Source organism: Glycine soja, chromosome 1 (genome assembly GCF_004193775.1).
Source record: "Glycine soja cultivar W05 chromosome 1, ASM419377v2, whole genome shotgun sequence".
Classification (NCBI taxonomy): Eukaryota; Viridiplantae; Streptophyta; class Magnoliopsida; order Fabales; family Fabaceae; genus Glycine; species Glycine soja.
In genome coordinates, this window is record NC_041002.1 from 45,352,083 (window position 1) to 45,373,293 (window position 21,211).

The following is a 21,211-nucleotide window of genomic DNA, read 5'->3' on the forward strand; positions in this document are numbered from 1 at the left end:
AAATCCATGAATTCTTCAACCCTAATAAAAAAATATGAACATTTTCATACCTTTTTGTTGTTGTGTTTCCTAAGTATATCACCTTATTCGTCCAAACTTTAACAAATTTTTCCTTGTAGGGAATTATCCATGTTTTGTTGACATAGTCAACAAACATTGACCATGGTAAACAAGCAATTTCAAACTTCTTAAGACAATCATCGAACTGATGCTCAGAACGATAATCAATCAAACTCCACCAGGCATCCATGACATACTCCCATGCATTTTTTTTTACCAATTAGGGATTTACATTTTTCCTTGGCATTCTTGTCGATGTGAAACCTACACAACAAGTTGGTACACAGGGAATATAGTTTTCACTGCATTCATCAATGCTAGGTTTTTGTCAGTGACAATAACACCAAGGAGGGCATCACGTCTCAGAAAAAGACCTCGAAACCGTTTTAGAGCCCAGACCACATTATTTAGACGTTCTCCCTCCAAATATGCAAAATCAGCAGAGAATGTCGTCTCTGTTGGTGTCACACCAACAAAGTCAAATAACAGGAGCCTAAACCTGTTTGTTTTGTAGGTACTATCTATCAAAAATACCAAATTACATGCATTGCATAACTTCACTGCATCAGGATGACACTAGAAGATATCACGTACAACATCTTCATCCTTTAATCTATGCCAATGAATATATTGATCCCGTTCAAAAATTTTTATTAAATGTTGCATTTCAATATCACTGCCTCTTATGGAAGAACGGTATGCACTTCTTGCTTTGTATACTTGTTTGATTGTTGTACAACTATTGGCATTATACTTCTTCAGCGTTAGCAAAATATTTTTTGGTTTCACCATTGACTTTGTCATATCAACAATCATTATTTTTTCATCCTTGGTCAATCGACCAGCGTATGGATATCCAACTAATGACTTGACCAATTCATGATTGTAACTCCCACACATTAACTTCACCATCCATCCTTGGCCTCCAACTACTATTTTCCCACGAAGCTTAAAGGGACACTCATATTTTCTATTGCCAGTATCTCTTTTGACAAAATCTTTCTTCCTAGACCTATACTGACCACTCATGTCACAACCAATTAACACAAATAAAGTTCTTCCTCTCATACCAATGTTTGTGTATGACCTCATAATTACTGCGACAAATCCAATTTCATAAGCAATTGATCGAGCCCATTGCAAAACATCATCTCGGATAGCAAACACTTACAATGAAAACCACACAAGTTTAGTCTTCAAAGGGACATTCATTTTATCAATTTAATAACAATAAATCACATTATTACATGAGAAATATTAAACGCATCAGAACAATCAACGTGCTCTTCATTCACACCAACTTTGTCTTCATTTTCTTCATTTATATCAACTTCTTCAGACATTATATTGTCATACATCCATTGATCTTCGTCCATCTTAAGAAGACATTCAAAAGTTTCAACATCACAAAGAAACAACCCTTATTGCACCATACATATGCTATCACACAAAATTCTACGTAATTTTTTATTGCATATAATTTTATAAACATTAAAATTGATAACCCTAGTTATTAAAAACCAATAACATCAACTTTTTATAATTACAATTCATAACCATATAATACATAAAAAATTATAACCATATGTAGTAAAATAAATTATTTTAATGAACTTAATTCTAATTCATGAAATTATTACCACACAAAACAATCAATTTTAGACCACAAAAACTCAAATAAATTATCCATAAATTACATCTATAAATTATCTTACAAATCATACCATTTTCAAAATATAAAAATAAGTAATTACAAATTAATTATCAATCTACACTTCTTTAAAAATATTTAAAACAATAATACCAATTACATTTCAAATAAACATATAAACAAATAATTTTTCTTTACACATTAAATTAATATTTTTAACAATCATACTAACATATTTATAATTTAAAAAAATAAAAAATTTAATAATTCTTTTAATTTAAAAAAAATTAAAAATTTAATATCTTTTTTAATTTAAAAAAAAATAAAAATTCATATAAATCATATGGATTAACTAATATGTAAGTTTTAATAAAACTTACGAATTATGTAATTCGTATAAATCATATGAATTAGTTAATCCAAAAGTTATATTAAAACTTACAGATTACTTAATCTATATGTTACGCAAACAAACAAAAATTAACGGTGTATCTTCGACGTATCTCCGTTAACAATCGAACCAACCACCGCAATCACCATCGACGTACCTCTGTAGGTCTTTCACCTCGATCGAAATGGCAACGCACACCTCTCACAACAATGAAAAATCAAGAGGAAATGAAGAAGGAATGAATGCGTAACTCAAACTGAAAAAAAAAACAACTTAAAAAGGAAGAAGAAAGCAAAAGGGTATTTTTGGAATTACATAAAATTGCTGGGTGCACAAGCAATAAGCTGGTGCACCTAGTAGCACCCTTTCCTAGGTCATGGTGAAGCCCAATCTTTAATGACGAAAATCTCATAACCACAGAACTTCATGAGCCTCAAGTTGCAATTATTGGGGTTATTTTTCCTATCTTCACCCTTTCCTTCAAGCCCAAGAGCAACGCCTTGAGAGAACCAACCACACATTCGTTTTGAAGATCAACCATAACCCCCCCCACCCCCCCTCAAAAAAAAAAAAATTCATTAATATCAATCAGATACAATATATTAGAACCCATGAACCTAACCTAACTCAATTGATTGCCACAATTGTTTGCTAGTATCCCGTAAGAGGTTTCATCACTCCTTAATGAAACATTCATTTCTCATCTTCCTAGCACCACTCTAATGGTAGGAACTTGTTTTAGGCTCTGACAAGGTCTAACACCCAAATGAAAAGAGAAATATCAATAAACTAACATGACATTACAAGCAATCCTCGCCCTATAATAATAATAATACAAAGTAACAAACAAGGGGGTATAACGCTGGCAGCCTGGCACGAGGTACATTCTTTGTCCTTCCTAAAAATACAAATTTACTTATATATATATATATATATATATATATATATATATATATATATATATATATATATATATATTATTTATTTCAGCCATGACACTTACACTCTTTGGTCCCCTCTTTAATCAAAATCCATTTCATTCTTGATTATGTATAGATTCCAGTTTGGACACGCACACACCACCTAGACCGTTAATTAACATGGCCATTGGTCTTGTACCTTTCCATGCAATATGGAGGGGGACCAGTATTGAGAGTATTGACCAAATTTAACAGTTATATCCCACCAAAATACTCTCATCAAATACAAAGTAGCAAACCCAATCTTCTTCTATACAAGCTTCTGGGAGGGACATATATAATGCATACACATCATAACATATTCATTTCTTACTAGTTTAGTAATTTCTAACCGAGAGTATTTATTTCTCCAGTACCATTATTCACGTTCAATATCGTATCAATATTATTGAAAATTCTAGGGATATGATGAGTTGACATCAATGTCAATTTTAGATCTGGGGTATCCAGGTCAGCATACACCATCATCATGCATGCACTTGAACTTTCTTTAATTTCCCTTTGCAACATGGCAATCCTTAACATTTTGTACTACTTATTTTTCCCCTTTGCAATGTGGGAATTCATGACATTTTTTTGCTTTGGTTGAAAAATGATTCGTTTTCTTTACCTAACCAAGAGACATGGTACGTCAAGGGCTTCTTGCCTAGAAAACGATGGATACACATGGGGCCAAACTAAGGCTCTAGACTATATAGCAAACCCATGTTCTAGTTTCCATAAGCATGAAATAAAAACAATAATAAGATACAAAACATAACAAAATCGTAGAGTAATCCAATGTTACACAACCTCTTTATTAGATGGGCCACTTAGATTTTCTACATTTGGGTGCACGTAATAATCCTGACCCACAACAACAAGCTTCCACTCCCGAAAGCCTCTTCCTTTCCCATGCCTTTCAAATTCCTTTCAAGGTCTCTCCCTTTCTTGGCAGAACAAAATTATAACCAAAATTGAAGTCCTTGCAGATTGCACTAAATCAATGAGCCAATGAGCATCACACATGATACTATAGCATCAATTCCACTTTTTAAACTAAATAGTTCCATTTTACAGCTTCGTTTTGTTTTTCCTTTTAGTTACAACCTACTTTTACTTTACACTCATCAATAAAAACACCTCACTTGGTCTTGGTTAGTTTTTATTGTTAGTGTTTGTGTGAGTGTCTGCCCTCATGCATGTCTGTTGTTGCATTTCTTTTTTCTTGATGGGCCACGTTTATTGTGGGCTCATTGTAGTTTTGCAATGAGAAACGTGGAGAAGGATGCTGCCTAAAGACCAGAAAGCACAAAATTTCTGCAAGCAAGTTGTCTACGTGGAAGGGTGCTTGCTAAAAGACCAAAACAAAAAAGAAAAACAATACATATTATCCTAATGAGTCATGAGCAACTAGTGAAGTTAATAAGGTTTTAAGATTGTGAGTCTTCTTTTAGTTTATATGATACTTAATTTTTTTTATTTTTGTCAGATGTGAGACTCATTGATCATCTCAGACTTGTACTCCACCAATCTTTCGTTCAAGCATGAGTCTTTTACACGTGATAATCTCACCCTTGAGAATATGAGTCACGCACATTAGTCGGGTATAAATGAGTCAAGCTAAACTCTTGAAGCTTGGACTTAGTTTGTGAAAAAAAATTGATAGCTCAATTTTGACTCATTTATTTAATCAAGTCTAATAGAAAATTTAGATTTAACTTATTAAGAAATATTAGGCTTTAGTTTAGCTTGTTTAACTTATTTATAATTTAATTATTTTTCTTTTATGATATTTTTATTAAATAAATTTTTAAATTTATCTATATAATATTTGATAATTATTTTAATATTAGATAATTATCTACTGATAGTAAACTGATCTTAATATGTGATAAGTGAAATTAAAAAAAATGACTAAATAATTAATTTTAACGTTTTTTAATTAAGAGATAAAATTATTTTCATAAACAAATCATATATATATATATATATATATATATATATATATATAAATGATATTCACAATCCTTAATTTCAAAATCAGATCTATTTATTTAATTAAACAAACCAGTAATTAATAAATAGAGCTCGAATAGTTAATGAATATTTGGGCCGCTATTATTTTATAAGAGAACACCACATTGTGTTTGGTTTAGGCCTTAATTAGTGTCACAATCCCACAATGACATTCAGCGTATCTACCCCACTCTATTTGCCTTTATGCCAACTTTTTCTTCTCCTGTGGCCCCAACCCCCTCTCCACCAATTCCAAATACCCCTCTCTATTTATTATCCTACAAACAAAGAGTGCCAAAACAGTCACCGGTAGAGTTATCTAATGTCTCATCCCCACACTAGAGAGAACTAGAAACCATAAACCATTCAATACCTTCACAAACACAAAGAAACACACACACATAGTGAGAGAGAGAGGATGGGGAATCACAGGTTTAAGTTATCAGATATGATTCCAAATGCTTGGTTTTACAAGCTGAGGGACATGAGGGACATGGGTAGAGGAAGAGATTCAAGAAAGCATAGCACCACGCCCTCTAGGAAAAAGAAGCAAACTTCACCCCCTTCAACCACACATTCATCAAAACCAAACCAACCCCACCAACAATACAACAACAATATCTCTAGAAAGTCCTATTACTTCACAAGAGACCTCAAAACCTCACCCTCAAACACCCCAAAAATCATTTCTTCTCCTAGAAAATCAACCAAACTAAGAACCAAAAGAAGAACACCGAGAACCCCAAAACTTGTCTCCTCAGGTTGTAGCTGCCGCACCACCCTTGAATCAGTGTGGACCAAATCAGATTCACATTCACCACAAGAACACTCTTCCTCATCCCCATTTGACACCTCTCCCGAGTCACAATCCCCAGAAATCAGAACAGACCGTATTCTTCTTCCATGTTCTTCATCATTCGATGAAATGGTGTCCTTGTCCACCACCTCTTGTGCCTCTTGCAGGCTTAACACAAACATAAACACCACCACCAACAACGACACCATCATAGACGTGGACAAAAACTTCATAGCAAGAAAAGATAACAAGCTTGATGGCTACTACAATTACAACACCAACAACAATGGCTATGATGACACCTTCTCAGAACTTGAGCTTCCTCCAATCATAACCAAGCCATCCAAGTTGCTAAAGAAGAGAGAACTCAAACAAGGGTCCTTGAAGGTGAGAATTGTGAAGGAACAAGACTCTGAAATGAAGGAACAGAGGAATAGTGGTTCTTTGAAGAGGCTATCTCTGAGTTCTCCCGGGGGGAGGTTGAGGATCCACTCGCCGAGAATTGCTGGCCGGAGGGGCCGGAAAAGCGTGTCGTCGACAGCGAGTTCTGGCTCCCGGAGAAGCCTCTCCGATAGCTTTGCGGTTGTGAAGTCATCCTTTAACCCACAGAAGGATTTCATGGAGTCCATGATGGAGATGATTGTGGAGAACAACATAAGGGCATCCAAGGACTTGGAAGATCTACTTGCTTGCTACCTTTCTCTTAATTCAGATGAGTATCATGACCTCATCATCAAGGTGTTCAAGCAAATTTGGTTTGATTTGACTCAACCAAGGTAGTAATAAATTCTAAAGATTTTAAGTTACACTATGTCTGTTCAAATTGCAATCGCGGTTGCAGTTTTGTCAGAGTCATTGATATGGTGAGAAATTGCAGATAAATTAAGTCATCATAAAATAATCAAAAGTCCAAAAACCTTGATGCTACCAAAAATCACTGCCACATACCGTTTATTAAAAAGATAGCTGAAGTAACAAAATGTAAAGTTTGAGAGTGTGTGATAGGATAAGGGTGAAGGTTGAATCACGTTGGACTATCAAGTAGCAAGGTTTGATAACAATTTATAGTAGGCAGGTGAATTTGAAAGAGGATAAGTTGCGCAATGGTGGTGTGTGTGTGTTTTTTATCCATTCCAGACATGTTCTGTGGCGGATAGGAACAAGTTCACAAGAGACATGAACAGCGTATGAACAGTGTTTTTCCTTTTTCTCTGTTGGAGTTTGACTCAAAGTTTTATTGGATTTGGTAATTTTTAATTGGTTATATTTGCTTAAACGTGAAAAACAACGAGATGCAACTGCCAGTTCCTTTACAACTCAGCCTTTACAAACGCTGTGCCTCGTCAAGGATGACTTCAGCTTAATTCTTAATTCTTATAAATATGATTAAATTAAATTATTTTCATTTATAGTCTAAATGTTTTTTATTATTATTATAGTTTCTATCACCTTAATGACAGTAATATGATATATACATATCAACGTATCAGATAAACGATCGTTATTTGGATGGAGGAATTACTTCGGATCGCCATACAAGAAAGGAAATCATATCCTTTCTAGAAAGAAGATCTGTTTGGAAATAAATCTCAACTGTTTTGGAGAGTTTATTTACTAAAAATATAAAAAAATCAATAAAAAAACTCTCAAAAACATTTTTAATCTTATATCTAAACACAGTGTTTAAGCAACAAAAGGCTTCTTTCTCATATGAGAGAAAAAAAAAAAAGATTTGACCGTACAGAACCTGGTGCAAGTGGGACAGGAGAATGGTAACATACTTCCCAGAGTCTCTCGTGAGTCGTGATGAAAATATTTTCAAGGACTTGTGTAGTCCACGGTAGAATGCTCTTGTCAAACCGCTAGGGAGAAAGTGTGTTACAACATTACTAAAGAAATGTTGCATAAAATATGGCAAGTTAGATGGTGGATAATGGTTTCTTTACAGTAAAGTTTATTTTTACTGAATACATCCTTTTTATAAGAAATAAATTATAGTATAATTTTTACACGTAGTGTAATTTTTTATACTATAAATTATTTTTTTTAAGAGCCGTGAGCTTCCTTCCTCACATGTGGGGAATAAAATGACCTGTGATAACAGGTATTTTACTGGAAGAAAAAATAAAAAAAATTATTTAAAAATAAAATAAAAATAAATTTAAAAATGGTAAAATCTGTGTTTTTTTAATCTGTATTTGTGGAATAGTAAAATCTGTACAATTAGAATTTTTTTCTTTTTAAAAACTAATTAGAATATAAATTTTAAAACTATTTTTTTAATTTTGAAAAAATTAAACTGAAAATTAAATACAACAATTTGAAAAGCAGAACCCCACCACCACCATTTTCCATTCACACCTTCACCTCCTGCTGTTTCACCACAATTCCTTCAAGCAAGATTGACTTTTAATTTATTTGATTTTTCTCTAAATTCTGGATCTATTGTGCTGCGGAGTTAGAGGGGTTCTTCGAGGGGTTACGAAAACAGAATGGTGGGAGGAGAGTTGTAAGGAAAACCGTTTAATGATCCAGTGTTTCTCGGGTTCGTGTAAACAGTGTGCATAAAAAAAAGAAACCGGCTAAAGCAGTTGGCCTTCTCTAATCTCAACCATTCAATATTTTATAAATATATCTAAACTCTTCGCCAGCTGAGGTTTCATTTGCATCGGGCACAGGAAGTATGTCGATGCCCATCACCGTCAAGCCACGTTTGTTGTTGGTGAAGCTGCGTCCACAACGCCAACATTTTGTGTCTAAAAGAATCAATCCTAAGTTGTCCCCATGTTACTTGGGTCCTTTTCAAGTGTTGTCCTGAATCTGCCTGCATACAGATACAAAGCGTATCACTATTTCTCTAAAAGACACAAGTTTCCTCCTATAAATACATTGGTTTACATACCTCTCTGGGATAAGGAGGTAGAGGAAAGAGCTGGCCACAGTTATAAACAATGTCATCCTCATCATGGTAAGCCCTTACTAAATGACCAATTCATCAAAAGGCCTTTGGCTCCACCTTCACAGTATTAAGAGCCAATCCCTTGAACTCCTGAAAATGGTCCTTCACCTCATTTGATAGCATTGTCTCCTGAAATGTACATCCCCACCAAACCTATTCAGCCCAGGCACAATTAAAAAATAGACTTACTCCTTTGGTCACACATATCACATAAGGATTTGTAATATATTTTATAAAAAAAAGTACTTAATAGATGCAATACTGGTCATATAGTAAGGAAAATAGTGACAAGGCAGGGCTGTTAAGGGACTGTAACAGCATGTAGTTGGGACTATTGTTAGTAACTCAAATGAAGCCAAAATCACTTAATTTTTGGTAACCAAAGGCAGAAGTACTTCTTACAGATAATTATCTTCTCTATGCATGTGAATTGCTCAGTTTTTAAGGATAATTGAAGTTTGCATTCGTCTTAATTAAAATAAAATTCCATACTTAAGAGAGGCACTCAAGGTCCGCATTGCATGAAAAAAGGGAAACAGAAAATGAAATCCCTTTACTTCAAGGTCCCTTTGTCAGGCAACAAAATCATAGGTGGAAGCAAAATTTGATATTGAAAAGAAGCAAAAATATAAAAAACATGTTTATAGATTTGGACAAAGAAACAAATCTTCATGAGAGGGTATTGCCAACACTAAAAAAAATGAAATAAGAAGTTTAAGTTTCTTACTTTCTCACGTAGTCAATTAACCTATGAATTCCATTTTGATCGATATAAGAAAGTGGATGAAAGAGTTTCATTATATTAGAAATGTCCCCAAATATGTAGCAAGGATGGGTCACCATCATACATGCTTACTTCGTAACAACAACATAGCTAGCAAGAAAACCCCGAATGAAACCTCGCATACCTTGTACAGAGGAATTTTCTTCACTATAGCAGCAACCTTGCTGACAGTATGTGACACTGCCAAAATAACATTGACTCCAAGCTTACACTTTCAACTGTAGAAAAGGAAGATTCAATAAGTCAAATTCAACATATGATGGTAGCGGACTATGATTTTGCTGTACAAACTAAGAGAGGCATAATTGGACACAATTCCTTATTGATTCTCTCAAAAGGCAAGCATGTTGACCTCATTCAGGTCACATATCAGTGTTGACAAATATCATAAAAAACTCAAATAGGCATTAAAATACAAAAAATCCAACACTCGGGATACAAATGCACCTTCCAAATTGTAAAGATTCCATATCAATACAACACAAATATCAAATATCAACAATTGTGTTCCCATATGATTTCCAATAATATCTTTCCTCTTATAATTCCTTAACTAGTGCCCTAAGGCAATGGTAACATGAGCCGCCAGTTAAAATCAACAAGAAATCTATCAAGTTTTTTCCGAACATGTCCATCATTTTGAGTATTCTTCCTCCAAGTAAACCATCCCCCAACTGTATCCATGTCCATAATCCGCACTCACTCATCATATCAGCCATAAGACAAGCACGAGGGACAATGTAGGATCCACCAGAGACACCTGAGGGGCTTATAATTTCATTAAAATCTCCAATTAGCATCCAAGGACTACTAATCTGTTGTCGCATATCCCCAAGGTGTTCCCAAAACTACTTTCAAATGCTAGCCGCAGGAGACCCATAGATAGTTGTACAATACCAAGTGACAGTTCTATTGTTGATGGAGAACGTGATTGTTTGGCTCATAGAATAAAGTAAAGAACAAGTAATATCAATTACTGAAGATAGTACCCAAATGCCACTTGAATGGCCAACTGCTTCTTGAATAAACAACGGATTGAAACCCAAATTATTCCAAAAAGTTTCTACTTTGGAAACAAGACCATGGGTCTCGAAAACCAGAAACATAGATGGATGGTGCAAATTAACTATCTCTTGAACATGACGTCTTGAAGCCTTACCCAAGGCCTCCCTGATGTTCCATGCCACAATATTAAAATTACGAAACAAGTCCATAATAACAGTTGTGCATGGAATAGAAACTTGGTACTATAGTCTACGTTGTTGCATTATGGTTACCCAAGGATGTCTCAGGTATCATATCTTGCTGGCCCACCATTGGTTGGTCGGTTGATTTTCCCATCTCCATAGGTTGCATTTGATCATCCTCATTTCCTTGTAGTACAACAAATCTGTTGGGTGAAATAGCTTACGAGGGAACTGTGGATTTAGCGCCAAAGCCCACGTCATGAGTTAGTGCACCGTAACTCTTTTTCGAAGGTTTCCCTTGGTTCACCTGACTGTGGTTCCAAACGTTGTCACCCTCAATTTGTTTGTAGGACACCACAATAATTATGTAAGTTATTATAAATCTTCTAATACATGTTTTTTATCCCTACAAATCAAATATATAAATTGAAGTTAAGTTAGAAAAAAATAAAAGTAATATATATTATTACATCATTATAAATATTAATAAAGGGATTTAAAACTATTATTTTTATATAAAAGAAAAGTATATACATGTAGGAAAGGAGAAGATTTCACCCTCTTATTTCTTCTTTCATCTAAATTCTAAATTAAATAAAAGAGAATTATAACAATTTATTTATTCCTTCAATCTTTCTAACTAGACATTATATAACAAAGTATTTCCTTAATTAATTAATTGTATATATAAGCCATACTTTTTTTTTCTTCTGAAAATTAGTACAGACCTACATTAATTGATATGTGGTGTACATACCCCTACCTAACTTCAAAGATTTTTCATACTATATATTGTCTATTATAAAAAAATTAGGTCAATTTAAACATTAATTCACATTTATTGTCTAATTTTCTCCTCATATAAAATAAGATATATATATATATATATATATATATATATATATATATATATATATATATATATATATATATATATATATATATATATATATATATATATATATATTGTTCCTATCATTTAAAGCTTTTATAAGTCTGGCACTATCTCAAATTCTTCTATCCAATAATTAAATAAGAGACATCAACCGAATTTAAGAGATTCAATACATTCTACTTTGACCAACATGCATGGTATACTGTACATTAAGCTACAAGGACAAGTTACTATCATATCTGCTGGAAAGAAAGAAAAGAAAGAAAAAAGATCATAGAAAAAGTTACTTGTTCCAAGTGACAACAAATTCCTACAAAGCTTGATGGTGATGAAATAAATGGAGGGCTAGGTAGCAAGATGCACGTGCATGCAGGAGACACAAATCTTGTGAAATCTGAATCAGAGACGTCATTTTATGTCTAGGCGTATCTGTGATTAAAGGGATAAGCTGACTTTCATGTAGCCTGTGTCCCTTTCTGGTTTAATGCGCACTACTACTATTCAGTGTTAATTTCTAATGTTAACCATAATCATACGTATATCAATTGATATAAAATTATTTTAATTTAAAATCTTGGAGATATATAATTATGTTAAATAAGAGATAATTTTATTGTTATATAATCCTACTTAATTCGATTAGGATTGTCGAAAAATATATCTTGGACAAAAATAAATTTATACTGTTAATGTTGCCAAAAGAAAAAAGACAAAGAAAAAATGAATGTTTCATGCTGCATGAAATTAAGGTCCTCATTATTTTCTATGCCCACATGAATGAAATTCCGATCCCTCCCTCCAGAACACATGCACTGAAAATGATGTTGAGATCTAGTGGAAAGATCGTGTGCTGAATCATATATGGATGAGTTTGACTCTGGCTGCTAGTGCAAAAAATTAACATGGTGTGCGGGGGTACAGTGAAATTTGGATTATGTAATGAAAGAGAAAGAACAAAGTTAAGTTGCGTGAGTGGTAAGGATTTTCACCCCTTATGTAAAAAGGATTTCCAACTTTTGAGAGTAGAGTAAATCTAGCTGGAAAAGAAAGAGTCTATCATTTGCCTTTCCTACTCCGGAGGAGAATAGGTCCCTAGTCCTACGGTTGGTGGGATTCAGGAATGCGTATGAGATAGCATGATACGGGATGAGTTGGTTTAGATTAGATTGAAATCATGACAATTTTTTATTCAAAATCATCTTATTTTTATCTATTCGGTTTAAATTGAATTTTTTTTCTAGGTTGAGTTTTTAACTCGAACTGAATCTATCCGACTATAACCAGAATGATTCGGATAGTGGTCAAATTTATTATTAAAATACTAAAAACTTAAAAACCAAAAAGTTATGAAGTGTGAAGTATGAACTATGAATCATGACCATGTGTGCGGACTGTGAAAGAAGAAAAACATAAAATGGGTTGGGTTAAAACTTTAAACTCTAAAGGTTAATGAAAATATAAAAAAAAAAACAAAAGAATTATGTAATCGAATAGATTGGATTAGATTAAATTCTCAAAATCAAAATCCAACACACAAACTGAACTAATCAAAATTTCATTTTTAATCCAATTTGAACTAATGATTGGAGTTAATCTGAAATTTTCAATTTGGGTTGATTTCGATGCATCAGATTATTAGTTTGATTTGAATACGTGGCTACCCCAGTTGAAACACTCCTTGCAAAAGTAAAAAGGAACAAAGACAAAGACACAGGTCTAGTTCATTACATGTTTAAAACGAACTAATTTTAGTATAAAAGTACATCAGTAAATATTTACTAGAAAATTGGAAAAAAGTAAAAGTTAATTTATGTTTGTTTATAATTATAAAAAAAATTGTAAAAGGAACCTATGATTTTACGAGAATCTATTTAAACTAGTTTCCCATTTTAATAAAATTCTAAATTCTTTTCAGTTTTTAATTATTTTGAATTTCTTAAAAAAACTCATGATTTTTTTAAAAAAATTAATTATACGTTTTTGAAAAAATGATTCTGTACAAAAACTGGTAAGAGACAGGCCTATAAAAGAAATGAACAAATTATACTAAGAATATTTAATACTAGTTAAAAAATAATTAAAAATTAAGGATTTTATTCTATTATTTATTTTTTAACATGAAAGTATTTATTATTTTTATTTTTAAGTTATAGATTTTCTAGTTTCTTATGAAACTAAACCAAGAGATATTTTCTACACTCATTTTTTGCTAATTTGGACTTAAATTTTGTCTTGTGAATCTATTCTTACTCTCATTAAAGTATATATATATATATATATATATATATATTTATTTATTTATTCTATTTTTCCTTTTTAACCCAAAACAAAATAATGGGTAATGGTTAAAATAATATGATAATTATTGTCTATTTTAAAATATAAACTAAATTTAAACATAAAACATAATGTGTTTATGCATTGCTTTTGGTTCTACATGATTAGTTTAAAATAAAATAAAAACTATCTTAAGTATTCTCATAATTGTTTAAATATTTATAAGATATTTTAGTATTTAGATAAAATCTGTAACTTAATCTTTATCAATACTATAATATATTTTTTAAAAAAAAAGTATATATTAAACGAAAAATAAGTCTGTATATAATTCATGCTTGAAAAGCCAATCTGCATAGTACTTTCCTTTTGGCACTTCATTCATACTTTGCTGAATTCAGTAGCCAAAAGCACTGTCAATATCTTTGCCATGTGTAAATGTCGTATCCAGTTCAGTAACATTCACAACCCTAGCCTAAACTATGAGTCTATGACGATCCTTGAGACTGTTCAAAACAATTTGAAGCAGACAGAAGAAGGACGTCACATCAAATTTCACTTGGTATATTGTAAAGAAAAAAATTATTACATGGTCACCTGAAATCAGTGTTATAAAAACCAGATTGATCATTGATCCAATAATGACACGGAGAATTAATGGTTCAAACTAGTAGATAAGTAATTAGTTGGATTTAATTAAGTATATATTAAAAATTTTAAATGATATATTTATTATATAATCGTATAATTAATGTTATTTGATTAAGAAATTTATTTATATTAAAAAATTTAAAATAATAATTGATAAAAATAAGACATCAAAATAACATCATGATTATTTTTTGTGTGGTATAACCTAATCTGTGTTTGTAAAATCGGATCGGATCATCAAGATTCTTTAAAATTGATCAAATTTGGTCGAGTTATCTCATGTCACATGCATGAATGATTTAATAACAAAATCAATCATATTAGACCATCAGACCCATTTGAATTGATTCAACTGATCAAACCAAATCAAATCTGCATGAAAGCATTATTGGAGAAAATATGTTCATCATTATTAATATCATTATAAATGATCAATTAAGTTATTTTAGAAATTAAACTAATTAAATTAAGAATCACAACCAGTGAAACATAACAATATATTAATTTATGATTGATTAAGTGAAAGTTTTTTTTTTTAATCTTCTATATTAGAATGTAATGACTTAACTAAGTAAAATGAAGTATCTTCTAAAAAAAAGTAAAATCAAGTAGGATAGATTTTTTTAAAATCTCTAATGTGTTTTTAAAATTTTATTTAAAGAAAAATATATTTTCATCATTTGAATAAATAAATCTTAATGATTATTAGTGTGTTTAGAAACACATTTAATCGTATAAATCACATATACTTGGATGTAAAAACAACATTGTTGATGCAGGATCAAACATATAATGACATATAATAAGAATTTGTCCAATGATTACACGTGATATTAATATGAAATAATTTCCATTAAAATTAATAATTAATTTTTGTCCAAAATTATAAATACACATAAATTGAATATCTAAGATTTTTTTTCATACCCACATTAGCTATATATTAAATGAATGATGAGTGGGATGTGTAAAGGAAAAGTCGGAGCATTTATTATGTTAGATGTTACTCTTGTGATTAATGTTGGGCTATTTTTTTTTAATTATTTTCGTTGTTAAGCTTAAATTCATTAAACCAGTCAATTGCTGTCACCTATTTATTATGACAAAATCCAGACGCATCAGTACCATTCTAGAGCATCTTGATAATATATTCCTCGTGATAGAATCTAGCTATGTGGAAGGGGTCCAATCAATAATGAAATTAGTCGATAATAGTAATATCTTTTCAATAATAGTGTCCTTCGTTCTTGTTCGGTGTGGTGTTTTACTGAGTTATTACAGATTAGGTAATAATTAAGATGCGCCCACCGTAATCTTATAGGAAGATTATGAAGAAATTGCTCTCTCTCTTCTTCCCCTCAATGCAAGGTACTATAAAAAATTGAGTGTTACTGTATGTACTCAGTATTTTTATTGGGATATCCAACATCTATGGTGAAATGATAAAAATATTTTTCATCCTAATAATATAAATACTTTTACATCTGTGTCTGTACAGTGCGAAACCTTCATCTCCTCTTCCTACGGCTGCTTCTTTCACTTCACCATTTACTTCTTTTACTTTCTGTCACCGTTGGTGTTGGTGCTTGTTCATCTTCCGCTCTTCCGTTGGTGTTGGTGTTTGTTCATCTTCTGCTCTTCCGTTAGTGATGGTGGTTGTTCCTCTGTGGTACTGGTTGTTGTTGTTAGTGGTTGTTGGTCATTCGTCTTCTTCACTTCTTCAGTTTTTCTTCTCGTTCGTTGGCTAATCTTGTACCAGGTAAGTGGTCCCCTCCCTTTGAAGCTATTTTTGTTGAAGTGTTCAATGATTTCTTGCTATTATGATGTTGTTGCATGATTGTATTGTTTTATGTAATTGGTTTTTGGTGTTTGTTGGTGTTGGTGTTGGTTTTTTTTAAGCTTTACCGGAAAAAATGGCATGTTGCCGACAAAACCCATACGAATTGAGGATCCGTATGGGTCATACGGACGTATGACCCATATGGATTACCAATCCGTATGGTTTTTTTTTTCTTTCTAAAGTTAATTGATTTTTTTCTTTTATTTTTGGTAAAATTTATTTAAGTTATTATTAAAAAAATTTGACAATGTGTTGTTGCCATACGGATCAGTATGGTATTTTTTTTTAAATTAAAAAAGTATGTTTAAATTTTTATTTTTGTTACAATTTTTTTTAAAATTCTTGTGAGTTAATTTTAAATTTTTTTTAATAGTTGTTATGTATTGTAAAAAAAATGATTTTAGTTATTAATTAAAATTTAATTAGCGTTATTGCCATAGTGATTCGTATGGTATTTTTATAATTTTTTTAAATTAAAAATAATTATGTTTAATTTTTTTTTTGCAATTTTTTTACAAATTCTTGTTAATTATTTTAAAAAAAATTAGTAGCTGTTATGTATGGTAAAACAAAATAATTTTAATTATTTATTAAAATTTAATTAACGTTATTGCTATACGGATCAGTGATTCGTATCCGTATGAACTATATGAATCACTGGTATTTTTTTAAAATTAAAAATTATGTTTAATTTATTTTTGTTGCAATTTCTGTTAAAAGTTGTTATGTATTGTAAAAAATTATTTTAATTATTTATTGAAATTTAATTTTCATTACTGTCATAAGAATCACCGATTCATATGGTATTCTTTTTTTAAATTAAAAAGTATGCTTAAATTATTTTTTGTTGCATTTTTTTTAAAGTTGTTATGTATTGTAAAAAAATTATTTTAGTTATTTATTAAAACTTAATTTGTGTTACTATCATACGGATCAATGATCCGTATGATATTTTTTTAATTAAAAATAATTATATTTAATTATTTTTTTTTGCAATTTTTTGAGTTATTTTTGAAAAGAAAATTAGCAGCTGTTATGTATGATAAAAAAATTATTTTAGTTATATTTATTAAAATTTAATTAGCGGTATTTTCATATGGATCAGTGATCCGTATGATTCATACGTATTGTCAATATGTATGAATCATACGGATCCATGATCCATATGGTAGTTATTTTTATTTTTTTTAATTAAAAATAATTATGTTTACTTTTTTTGTTGCAATTTTTTCAAAAATTCTTTTAGTTATTTTTTTATTTTTTTATTTTAGTGATTTTTTTTAAAAAAATTTAGTGCAATTATTTTTTAGTGTATTGTAATCATTTGTGAAATTTAATCATGTATTGAAATTTTAAATTTTTAGTGATTTACATGTTAGTCTCCCTTTTTATATAATTTGGCTAGTTTTTTAATTTAATTATGTATGGTAATATAAGATTGTATTAGATTAGATTAGATTAGATTTCCCATTAAGAGTAAGATTATATTAGATTTCCCAAATTAAGACTAAGATTAGATTAGATAAGATTTTTAAAACTAAGACTATATTTAAATTAATTAAAATTTGTTAGTTATAAAAATAATTCAATTGAAAATTATAAATATTTTTATTATACAAAACATTGAAAGAAATATTTTAATTGTATAACAAATTTGTAAGTTATAAAAAATGATTGAAATCAAATATTAAAATATATTCACTGAATATAAAAAGCATGATAATTATTATGCAGATAATAGTTAGAACTAGAGGTCTTGGTCGAGCTTTAGACTGATCAATAGGAAAAGTCTTGGGGAGGAGAGACGGGAGTGACGATGATGCCCCCAGCGGTGAAGGCCTACTGCATCAGCCCGTAGATAGCGACAACAAGAGCGTGTTGTCGAGGATCCTCCTACGGCCACAGAGAAATTGAACGAAGAGCAGTCAGAAGCACCGGTTGAAGAAGCTGTGACTAATGTTGAGGGTTTTCCAGGAGGATCCCATGACACATTAATTCTCACAGATTTTGAAAATCACATTGCTTTGGAGTCTGGAATGGAGACGTATGTAATTTTTTAAAAACATAAAGAACGTAGTTTACTAGTTAATAATTTTTTTACATCATCAATATTATTGTTTGCAGGAACGTCTTGAGCTGAAGCTATCTTCCCATGGAAGGAAGATGGCTAAGTACGGGAGGCCTGCTCCAGATATTGAAGGCCTTGTGGCGGTCAGTGGACTAAGTCCTTTGATCGCCTATTCCTTAGATACGGGCGATCAGAGACTAATGTCTTCTTTTGTGGAACACCGACATAAGGAAACTAGTAGTTTCCATTTGCCCGTCGGAGAGGTGACTATCACCTTGGATGACGTTGCGTCATTGCTACATCTATCTGTTGTAGGGGAGTTCCACAACTTCGAGCTACTTCATGTCGATGACGCTGTTGAAATGTTGGTGGAATTACTCGAGGTCAACGCTACAGAGGCGAGAGCTGAGACGATTCAGTGTCATGGCTCTTATGTTCAACTATCGCTGCTGCGAGACGTGTATCAGCTAAAGATCGAGACATGTCATTGGATCATAGCAGCGCGAGCGTATTTGTTGCATCTTCTTGGATGCACACTCTTTGCTAACAAGAGTGTCACACACGTGCACGTGATATTCTTGGATACACTGCGTGACTTGACACAGAGTGGGGGTTACTTTTGGGGCGTTGTTGCACTTGTGCAAATGTATGATAATTTAAATGACGCGTCCAAGAGCACGGTGAGACAGCTTGTAGGATATATCACTCTGTGACAGGTTAGTTAAGATGTTACGAAAAAAAATTTCATTGAAGTTGAATATTATATGTTGTCGTGTATTTTAATGAATATGCTTGCAAAATATATTTAATGTTGGATCTACAAGTATTTTTCATCTATTGGTTCTGCTGTTCTTGCCGAGGATTATGATGAGAGGAGACCGTGTGCATGTTGATGGACCTCTGACAAGGCACTGCCCGTTTCCACGTATAGTAGGCGTTTGGATAGACTGACCCATGACGTGGTGTGTTGGATTTTGTACGGTGACCACTGTTCATTTAGAGAATTTGAGGTCATCTCATTATTTTACGGCTATCTCAGATGGGGCCCCTTGACAGTCATTAACCGACCGGAGAGGGTTGTAGGACAATTTGGCTACATCCAAACTATTCCGCCACATCCTGTTGCGTCATTGTTCTTTGTTGAAAAAATTAATGATAGATGGATGCAGTTTGGTGAGTACATTACACCTGTATGACAATTATGTGCAGTTTCTGGCCACGGTTCGCTAGATTACATTGATTGGTTTTACTTGATCTCACACTCATTCATGAGTCTGGCACAGCCAGGGGATCCTCCTAGAGTGCCGCCGGTTCAACAATATGAGGAATTTGTTGAAGCAGATATGTATCAGCAACTGATGGCAGTAGCGGCACCTAATGAGGCAGATGTTGATGTGCATCATGTTCGACATGCAATAGTAATATTTTTTTTGGTATTTGTGTTTGTTGTTTTCTTTAGTATTTTATTACTAACAATTGTTATGTTTGTTTTTTTCACTTGCTAGGATGACATTGTAGCAATTGGTGATAAGTTGGAGAGGCTACTGAATCTGAGGATCAAGGAACAGAAGCATATACTGTTGTTGAAAAATGTGTGGGCATCGCAAGAAGCTACATTGCCCAACCAACTGTAGGTCATAGATCGAGGCGTAGGCAGTGTACAGACGATCATTGAAGTTGTTTTATTTTTTCCTTGTATATGTGATTTATAATTTTTTGGATAATTTATTTATTTGGTACATTTATTTTTTGACAGTGACATTTGGTTATTTATTTGGAATATTTTTAATTTTGTGGATAATTTATTTATTTGGTTCATTTGGTTAATTTTTAATTTTAATGATTATGTGATATAAATTTTTGTGATTCCTTTATCGTCAATTAGCTATTAATGTTGCGTTAAGAAATAAATTAATTCGTGCAGCAAAAATAAATTACGCATGTATGATACATCGTTGTCAAACTTGACAATACACTGTGAAATGCATGCGTATTTTTAAAAGCAATATATGTCTGTGAAATCCAAAAAAATTTGACATTCCTTTCGGATGTACCATCGATGAATTGAAGGATTTGATCAAGCAAGTTGCACCTCAAGGGATTCCCCCTTATGGTATTCATGAATCACAAACGATAAAGCGATTGTTTTTTTCGACAACCAGGTCATTATGAGTATTTAGACAAAGTTATCAAATTTGAAATTATTGAGTTGAAAACTGATAATGGCATGCTAAAGGTCTTAGTACAATCTAACTACTGGAAACAATTTGGGTCAATAAAAATTTTAGCTATTTTTAGTAAACAGGTAATGGAAATGGAAGACAACATGTCTCGGTCGCAACATGATTCAATGCAAAATTAGTATTAGTTAATTGTAGTTTTTCATGCAATTTTTTTTTTGTTTCAACTATGTTGAAGTTAATGTAATGTTTGAATTCGTGTCCATTAGCAAATGAAATCATATGATTATTATTTTCAAAGTTTTTAATTATTTTCTAACTTTTAAAAATAATGATTGAAAGCAAAATTTTGAATGTCAACAAAATAATAATTTACACAAACGTCAATGGTAATAACATTTTATGTTCATGGTTCACCTAAATCAACAAATTTGATTTTTAGTCTAGACAAAGTTGTGTAACACTGCAGTTTACCCATGTATGGAGTGAGCCAT

The 21,211-nt window shown here is 31.8% G+C and overlaps 2 protein-coding genes across 3 annotated transcripts; both read left to right on the forward strand.

The window, feature by feature from the left end:
* The first annotated feature begins 5,201 nt into the window (after positions 1–5,201).
* LOC114416823 (transcription repressor OFP3-like) lies at positions 5,202–7,088 on the forward strand. The gene has a single exon (XM_028381852.1). The coding sequence runs from the start codon at positions 5,499–5,501 to the stop codon at positions 6,654–6,656; it is 1,158 nt and encodes a 385-aa protein (XP_028237653.1). The 5' UTR covers positions 5,202–5,498; the 3' UTR covers positions 6,657–7,088.
* An 11,105-nt stretch (positions 7,089–18,193) lies between these two features.
* LOC114405274 lies at positions 18,194–20,240 on the forward strand. 2 transcript variants are annotated; one of them, XM_028367880.1, is made up of 2 exons: positions 18,194–19,955; positions 20,043–20,240. In XM_028367880.1, exons 1-2 carry the CDS (start codon positions 19,806–19,808, stop codon positions 20,169–20,171), a joined length of 279 nt encoding a protein of 92 aa, XP_028223681.1. In that variant the 5' UTR covers positions 18,194–19,805; the 3' UTR covers positions 20,172–20,240. Both variants share the same exon structure in this region; 1 of them encodes a protein (XP_028223681.1).
* Positions 20,241–21,211: the final 971 nt, after the last annotated feature.

Bases quoted from the DNA above. Each gene is read 5' to 3' on its own strand.
- LOC114416823 (XM_028381852.1), top strand. From the start codon at position 5,499: ATGGGGAATCACAGGTTTAAGTTATCAGATATGATTCCAAATGCTTGG.
- LOC114405274 (XM_028367880.1), top strand. From the start codon at position 19,806: ATGAGTCTGGCACAGCCAGGGGATCCTCCTAGAGTGCCGCCGGTTCAA. The intron at 19,956-20,042 runs GTAATATTTTTT...TTCACTTGCTAG, and splicing joins ATCATGTTCGACATGCAATA to GATGACATTGTAGCAATTGG.